Genomic DNA, 9,585 nt, shown 5'->3' with positions numbered 1-9,585 from the left:
ATATATTGATTCACCCCTACTGAGGGCTATCATCTAATCCACAGAAGTCAACATACCACTCTTCATGAAAACTCACTGGTCCAAAGACCGAGGCCAGTGAATTTTGATGTCGGGTCAGTGAATTGAGCTGGTTACATCGGCTCCCAAAAAGTGCGCCATCTTTCTATAGCAGGTGGCATCGAAATTTGTAACAATGACATTTCACACCCCGTTCTTTTACTAATTAAAAAGAATCTTCTGTTTTGCTATTTTGAGTAAACGTAAACAAAAGGACCCCTCGAAATTTCAATAAAGGTGAATTTTAAAGAAAACACAAGAACTAATTAACTCTAATTGAATAATCTCCCAAACGATAATTCATAGGCGGCCAATTAACTCGGGGAACGATTTGCATTGCAACTTCAATAAACACTCGGCACACCTTGGCCGATTCGTACCTCATCGTTTGATGAAGGTGACGGAATCAGCCGAGGTTTGCCGAATGCTTCAATAAAATATTTAAGTCTACTTTTGATTGGATGGTACGAGAGGTGATTTTATAACATTAAATCCGATTAGTCAAAAATTAAAAGGGGCGCTAAATTTATAACACCAGACATGGAGACGAGATATTATGCACTCATTGAATGGGAGGATAGTTATGTCAGCATTATTGATGTAATAACAATTCTTCATCCGCGAAAAGATGTTATTAAATATCAAGAAGGTGAAGCTGTCAAGGCGAAATTTAGGGGAGCAGTATATGAAGCAGTCATATGTGAAATAAGTGGTAAGTTCATTTGAGCTTAAGCAAAAGACCTCTATTTTAAGGCTTATCGTAACATTTTATTTAGTTATTAATATTTATCTATATTTTTTATGTTAATATATAATACATTAGTTAATGTAGAAAAACCCACTTATTTAGGATAAGGGTAAAACGTTTAATAGAGTTATAAAAAGGACAACAAAATAAGTTGAATATCTACATTCTCCAAAACTTTTGTCCCTTGGTCGCCATTTTTTGGAGGGAAAAAACATTTTTTGTTTCATAATAGCCTTTGTAGTTTAGGGTTTTTAAACTTCCGTCATTTGACATTAGTCTTTTAGATTTTCCCTGTGATTCAGCAATTCCTGGCTTTGTATACATGTAATTCATTGTTGCAATTTTTTTAGAAGACAGAAAATACTTGGAGGATATGAAAAAGAAAGGCCTTTTAAAACATAGATTCTGTGCAAGTCAAGATAGAGAAGAAGGTATGTGTATGGAATACAATCCTATATGTATTACTTTTCAAACATGATATGAATTTTAATATACAGTATTTAGAGAACTCGTGAACTCCTTCATAGATCAAGAGGAAATGATGCATGTTTGTAAATTATGTTACTTAGCTTCAATAATGTAGCCCTCTCCGATATTTTCTATCTGATGTTTTCTGGAGAGGGCTACAATTCCACAGGATATCCGTAATGCCTATAAATAGTGCGGATGTATTTCTTGGATACAGGCAACTAGTACTGCACGCCATATAAATTTAACTTTTGCATTCAACTTCAAATAAAGTTGATTTTTACTTCACCATCAAAAACCTAGCCCTTTATACATGTACGCTAAAGTTAAAATTAAACTGTGTGTTTACAGCAGCCATGACAGTTCTCGTGTGATGTACAGAGACTTCCACTTGAAATTTAAAAAGGCTTGATAAAGTAAATGTTTGTGTTGTAAGGTATCTGGGTACACATTGATAAATAAGTGCATTCCATGGGGTTTTATAAACATCAGTATTTATGCTTAAAAAAGGGAATTCCTAAATAGACCTCTGCTCCCTAAGATCCCAAATTCTCATTGGCTATCCCAAAATAAAATTGATCAAGGTCAGTGAAAATGGCAGACGAATTCAAGTTGTGATGTTGAAATAAAAGAATCAATATATGGATAATATTCAGCATATTCATGTCTTGTATAAACTAAATTTTTTGAGTTCAGGTAATGTTAAGAAAGATAGCAATTTACTGATATTTGAGCCCAACTCTGTGCAGGAGTCAGAATCACTCCAGCACTTGTACCGTTACAGAGATCCTAAGGAGTTTTAGCCCCCCTTCCTAAAAAAACAAAATTGGAGAGGGCTACATTATTGCAGCTGGTATAATGTCAGGGATGGACATTAATGGATGTCTGATTGCCCGGGACAAGTAAATTCTCAGTTCGGGCAAGTGAAACTGTCAACTTACTTGACCAATCGGGCAAGTGAAATTTTTTTTCAGAAAGAAATGTATACTGTTATCTAGTTTACATTGATTTATAAATAAAACAATAAATTGAAGACTTGATTTCCGTCAGATACGTGACTGACATTGTTTTAGCATTTGGAATCCCTGGGTAGCGGCTAAATACTGATCATTTAAAAATCAGGTTTGTTATTCTGTTTTCTTTCGTGATGTCTATGCTTAACAACTTTATACTTTATAACCTACTTAATCGAAATTCATTTATTTATTCATTCACAGAGTATAAGTAAGACAATGTATCCTGATCAAGATATGTATTTTTTGTAGCAATTATCTTTGTTAGCATGCACAGCTTCACAGTTATCACTGAAAATCAAAATTCACAAAAAGATCCCATCACGAATAATTTTTAAAAATCTGAAATTTATTATTATAATAAAGGAAACAGGGTTTTCAAGTTATTGCTGCATTGCAGTACATGTTTACAGATTAAATTGACAAGGGTAGTGGTATATATGTACAAACGTGAGATTAAAATTTTCGTCAGGTACCTCAACTTTCTAAATTTACATAGTGTATCTGGTCACACTTTTTCTTATCATAATATTTACTAGTTTACAGTAGAAAATTAAGTTATTTTCTTCTTTCCTAATTTTGGGCAATCAAGTTTTGAATTTGGACAAGTTAAAGTTGCCCTTCAGGCAAGTGAATCTGAAAGCTAATGTCTATCCCTGTATGTCGGTCTTCACGGAAACTTTTCAAGCTTACTGGCCAGTAGGACCAGTGAACTTTATAGTTTTACTGGCGCACCAAAAATTTTATTAGCCCCCTTAATTAAAAAAAATGAATATATAATTATAAATTAATACATGCTTGAATGAATATGTTTAAGTACTTCAACTTTAGAAACGTCGCCATTTTTTGCCCTCTTTCATGTTTCGGTAAGTTGTTCATAGGATACTAACACATTTTACGTACTAGTTTAGTTACTAGTTAGTTCCGGTTGTTATGTTGAGAGTTCAGTATATAGAGTAATACATCCATGTTACGTATAATTATACGATGCACCAACACGATTGTACTTTTTATTCAATATATTAATGAAATTTATGCAAGTAAGACAGTTTAAATATATTTTGACTGTGTATGACTTTGAGAATCAACAAGCCCATCAGACTTCTTGAATTTTGATTTTAAGCTAAACGTGACAGTTTACTTGCAATAGACTACAATGGAAGGCAAAAATTTGAAGGCACACTATGCCGAAGACATTTTACAACGAAGAGATCGGCACTGTACCACCAGCATTCCGCTCACAATATGAGTAAGTTTATTTTTTATCAGTTTGTGGTTTTATGATTTATCGTGCATACAAGGTTATATTCTCTTTATAGAGAAGTAGGCAGCTGGTAGAATGTAACATGGTTATAGCATGGTTAGCATTACAAATTTTCTTGGTTGTTGATTGTGCTTTGTTTTTTAAATTGTTTGGTTGATTACCAGACTTTTGAAAATATTTTAAGTAAAACAAACGTATCTTTAAAAAATTAGACAAGGGGACGGGGAGGCAAATACAGTTACTAGCGTACTGCTTTTAAATTAGTGAAGCATCCTCTCCTGTTGTTGATTAGATAGTCGGATATGAATTATTGTTAGGAAATACTATCTTCAAAGCTTCAAAAAGGAAACATTATTTGGTATACAACTCCAGTAATGACAGGTATGAATTTGTAACCAGTATATTATGACACAGACAAAATACTAAATATTTATAAAGAATATAGGAGTATTTTTTAGCCTCAGAGGAATTTTATATTAAACAGCTAGACTGTAATATAATGAAATAATGTAGTGCGATCTGTAGAAGAGGTCAGAGATGGTTTGATTTGTTTACAGTAAATTAAGTTAAATAAATTCCAGGTTATTATGCAAGATTTATTTGTGGTAGTAAAAACTCTATTTCTTAAAAGCAAATGGATTCAATCTACAAAAAGGGCTGACTTAATGCCCTTTGTTTCTAAGGAATAGAGGGCTCCAAGGTAATTGAACCACTTAAATTCACTGTTTAAATTCCCCTTTTTTTATTTTAGCTTTGTAGCTTAAAATGACACTGACATGTTTTAATAAATGATGGACATAAATTTCTTTTTTATCATGTAGGGTCCTATGTTGCTCAAAATGTTTAAAATAAAAGAAACTGCAGTCATTCATATGTTACCATATTTAATTAATGCATTAATTTTCTGCATGTATTGTATTTTGAATATTCATTTTGAAAATAACAGTTTTGTACGTTTAAATATTTTTCAGGCCCACAAAAAAGATTAAAGAAGAAATATATTGATAATCCTGATGCTGTAGTTCCACGCAGTACCAAGCATTACAAACGAAAGAAAGAATCAGATAGTTTTGTCAGTGAACATGGTGAAGAAGAATGCCAGGATGGAGATGAATTGAATATGCCTGCTCTGTCAGAAATAGAGTGCGAAATTATAACTGAGAACCAAGAAAACAATTTAGGTAATTTTCATTCTCACTGACGTAAAAAAAAAAAAGATAAATATTCTCACATATATATAAATGATAATTTTGTTTATTCATGCTGTGTTGTAAAATATGGTCGTTATTCTGTAATGATAATACCAGTACCTGGTACTTGTTTTTTAAAAATTTTTATTACCTATTTATTTAATAGTTTCTAGAACCCTTTAAGTCATTTTAATCTTTATTGAAAGAGAAATAAGATATGGTATGCATGCAAATTAATTACCAATATCAATTGATTAGATGTTAGATGTTCTATTTTAGATATGCATCAGGTTTTAGAGGTTCAAACAGATGTTTTCCAGACTGAGGATAACAACAATACTAGGAAATACGAAGGTGATGACAATCAGTTGTGTATGAATGATGATAAATCTGATGAATATTATTCTAGTGTGGATGGTCATGAAAATAACTTCATCTCCTCATCGGATGAAAGAGAATTTTCAGATTCCTCAGAGTCAGACTCTTCATTTTCTTGTGACGCTGATGAACTTGAAGACAAAGTTGACTATGAAGATGTTGAAATGATGTTGTTGTCTTGTTTCTTAAGGAACAATTTTTCTGCTAGTTCAAGTAAGGATATTTTATCAACTATGAAGAAGGCATTCCCAGACTGTAGACCATTGCAAGAACTATACAGTATGATAATTTGTGGAAACACCTGAATGCAGATTATGCATATGAAGTACATTATTGTGAAAAATGTTTCCACATTTTCCCTGACAATCAGGAAGTGACAACTTGCAGACAATGTGACAGTCCTAGATACAAGCATGGGATGAATGGATCCCAACTTCCTCGTGCTAGTTTTGTTTTTGCAAACATGAAAACACAGTTAAAGAATTTATTGCAGTCTCCAGGTATGAAAATCTTATTCTAGTGTTATGTATACCAACATTTATATATATACATAAACCTTAAAGTATGCATGCATGTATTAATGGATTATTTGTACAGGGTTCTCCATATCTTCAAATTTAACCTTGGCAGAATCTGCAAATTGAAAAACAAAAGCACTAATGGGCAATTGACCATCTAGGTTTCAGAAAAGCAACAGGTTTTTTATAAAATCAATCACAATAAAAAATGTATATGCAGCAACCAATAATGGTATATCTTTATTTATCATTATCTATATATATATTAATTTAACATTTGTAGATTTGTGGGTAGATTTAGATGACATACACATGCATAGACTGTCCTTTCTGACATATTTTATTAACGGTAAACATGGTAAAACACGTTGAGAACCCTGTTTTTATGCAATTTTGTGCTAACCATGTATGAAAGCCATAATAAAAAAGATCCTAGATTCTCATCCCTGCCTGCCCCCTTTTTTTAATTTCTGTTTTCCTTCATAATTCTGATCAAGATCGGTATTCAACTTACGTTTTATATCCTGCAAATGTCAGCTTGATTTTGACAGCTGACAAGATGGTAATTGCTGTAATATGTATTAAACAAGGATCATTGGTTGTGAAAGATTGGTGATGATGTGTAGTAAGTGGTATACATGTTTAAATTGACTTCTAACTATGACTTTTATTCAGACATAATAGATAATTCTGCACCGATTGATCAGGTTAACAAAAAATCTGTACAATGGAAAAAATAAAAAATATATAATAAAATCCGCCCACCCGCCTCGATTTTTCAAAAAAATTGGATGAGAATCAGGGAATTTTTCTGTTATAGCTTAACTCAAAATCTGTGATAATGAGTTATAGTAATTATCTTATTTTCATTCATTGATCCATCAAAGTTAAAGTTGATATATGTCTTCCAAAGATATAATGATCTTGATGTTAGAAATTGAATGTTAGAATCTGACTAGCAATTTCAATTTATACTCTTTGTCTAACCTTTACATTGGCGGATCCAGAGGGGGGTTCCGGGGGTTGGACACCCCCTCCCTTATTTTTTGCCAAGTGGAGAGAGAGAGAGAGAGAGGATAAAACGTTTCCTGAGAATAGATATTTGTACATCTAACTTTTGTATTGAACAGATAGATTCTCACATACTTAGTTTCCTCCATTACCTCCACTATATCTTTCTTTATGAGTGAATGGTAGAAAATATTCTACTTATTTTTATGTATCTTATATATAATAAGTAACATGCGAGGTTTAATTTGATATTAGATTCCCCCGATCGTTGGCTATATATGTACCGTTTTCGGATCATCTTTTGAAGGAACTAACATGGAATTCTTTGTTTTAAACCCCCCACCCTAACCCTCCAAAAAGTTATTCAAATTCTAAAAAAAATTCTTTGTACTCTTTGGAAATGCTGCAAATCCATTCAATTTTAAGGTTTCAGTAGTTTTTAGAATGTGTTTGTTTTTTATTTGGACTTGGGGTACGTTTTCAAAGAATAAAGAGATGTAAAACAAAGATATTATTTACCACAACCTTAGATCTTTCCATGTGTGTGTGTGAATCTTTGAGAGTGTGTATGGGGAGGGAGGGGGGTAGAGGGACACCACCCTGGAACCCCCCTTTCAAAAATTGCTGGATCCGCCCCTGTTTACCATACATTGAATCATACACCTACTGTACAAAAGAATTGACAGCACTTATTTTTGTATGACTTAATTTATAATTGTGATTAATTTTTTTTAAGGGATCTGGAATGACATAAAAGGAAACAAAGAAAGAATTAGAGAAAGGCACTTGGAAAACCCATTCATTTTAACAGATATAACAGATGGCCAAGTATACAAGGCGTTATCATCCAAGGGAAGTTTTTTAGATAGGAACAACAATTTAACAGCACTGATAAACACAGATGGACTAAGTCTTTATTCATCATCAAAAATACAACTTTGGCCAGTTTTTATAGCCATAAATGAAATGACACCAAGTCTTCGATTCGCAAGGGAGAACATCATTTTAGCAGGAATTTGGCAAGGCAAGGGAAAACCACCAATGCTGCAGTATTTGGAACCTTTGTGTGCTATTTTTAACGATTTGTATGAAAATGGTATTGTACTTGATCTGGATGACAGAGAGACCACTGTAAAATTGAAAGTGTTGTGTGGGACATATGATTTACCTGCAAAATCATCCCTTTTAAATATGACTCAGTATAATGGCAGTGAGTCCTGTATCACATGTGAAGAACCAGGAAAAGTAGTTAAACAGGGTAAAGGACATTGCAGAAGTTTTCCTTACAGAGAAAATCCTTACCCTAAACGAAATCAAGAGACAGTCGCCATGTGTATGAGAAACAGTACCAGTGTCAACCGCATAAAAGGATTTAAAGGTAATTCAGCCTTGCTCAACCTTAAAGATTTTGATATTGTGGCAGGTAGTCCCCCAGATTATATGCATGGTGCACTGCTAGGAGTGACAAAATCATTACTGCATAAATGGTTATCTCCAACAGAAAGTAAAAATCCATATTTTGTGGGCAAAAAATTGAAAACGATATCAAAACGAATGACTGGAATACAACCACCCCAGTGTATGGAAAGATTACCAAGAGACCTTGAAAAAAACTATACGCATTTTAAGGCAACTGAATTACAAGCATGGCTTTTATATTATTCCCTTCCTTGCCTGCAGGGAATCTTACCAGATATCTATTTAGAGCATTTTGCTCTTCTTTCGGAAGGAGTATATTTGCTTTTGAAAGACCAAATAACAGGAGAGGATCTAGAAAGGGCGGAAAATGTTTTAGATATGTTTTTCAGACAGTTCTGTACTTTATATCGTGAGGGGACTTGTGGACTGAATGTTCATAACATAGGGACACATTATGCATACTATGTTCATTTGATGGGTCCACTTTGGGCATGGAGTTGTTTCCCCTTTGAAGATTGCAACTCCATGATAACAAAAGCAGTACATGGCACAGGTAATGTAACACATCAAATCATGAAAATTAAAGAAGCTCAAACTTTACTGCGTAATAGTCTTCATTTAAATACTAGTATAAAGGAAAGAAGAATCTGGAAATTGAAAAGTATGTCAAACTGTGAAATTGCTGGGGCCATACAAGAAATTTCTGATGAACATCACAAATATATCATTTTAAACATATTGGATACAGGTACACAGGAAGTTTCTGATATCAAGAAAGTTGATAGAATCCAACTTGATGGCAAAAAAATGTATTCAAACAGTTACACTCGAATGAAGAGGAGATGTTGTCATGTGTACATTACAAAATCAAACAGATTTGTCTTTGTCCAGTATTATGTCTTACATGTACAGACAAGACTAGTATTCGCATTTGTGCTACCATTACAGTTACAACCATGGAGTTTGGGATCCTCTCACGCTGGCAAACATTTTCAGATTGTAACTATAGAAGATACATATGATTTGATTTTGGCTGATCATCTACTAGACAATGTTTGGTTTATTGATGTAAATGACGTTAACGTTAAAAAATTTGTTGTGAAAGCACCAAATACCCATGGACATGCTATTTTCAAGTGATGTAGAGGCAAAACAGCAATTTTGGGGATCAAATTATTTATGTACCTAAATGCATTTATGTGTGTATAATAGGGCTAAATTAAGTAGACACAATGTAATGTCTTGGGATTTTATGTAGATCTACCACAATAAAGTCCTGATTCATGTACATATGACTCTGATTAAAATTCACACCAAACAAATATGTAAACAAGGTGCTTTATAATTTATGATGTAAAAAGCTCTATTATTTACTCTTATTATGTTTGGCTTTCATGTTTCAACACAGACCAGTATTTTAAGTCTGTATTATACCCATCTTTCTTCTCCCATTTATTTTTGAATTGAGTAAGGGGTTTGTATAATATCAGAATATCAGACTTTGATCCTAATTGTTTGG

The 9,585-nt window shown here is 33.1% G+C and overlaps 1 protein-coding gene across 1 annotated transcript; it reads left to right on the top strand.

Annotated features, from left to right (window-relative positions):
• Positions 1-597: 597 nt before the first annotated feature.
• On the top strand, positions 598-9,013 carry LOC133176321 (uncharacterized). Its single transcript, XM_061311451.1, has 5 exons — positions 598-769; positions 1,156-1,236; positions 4,522-4,731; positions 5,020-5,618; positions 7,384-9,013. Exons 1-4 carry the CDS (start codon positions 598-600, stop codon positions 5,421-5,423), a joined length of 867 nt encoding a protein of 288 aa, XP_061167435.1. The 3' UTR covers positions 5,424-5,618; positions 7,384-9,013.
• Positions 9,014-9,585: the final 572 nt, after the last annotated feature.

Source organism: Saccostrea echinata, unplaced genomic scaffold, assembly GCF_033153115.1.
Source record: "Saccostrea echinata isolate AGI-Se365-2 ecotype Australia unplaced genomic scaffold, CSIRO_AGI_Sech_v1 ptg000073l, whole genome shotgun sequence".
In the NCBI taxonomy this organism is placed as follows: Eukaryota; Metazoa; Mollusca; class Bivalvia; order Ostreida; family Ostreidae; genus Saccostrea; species Saccostrea echinata.
The sequence above is the reverse complement of the archived record's forward strand: the minus strand, read 5'-3'. Positions and strand labels throughout refer to the sequence as shown.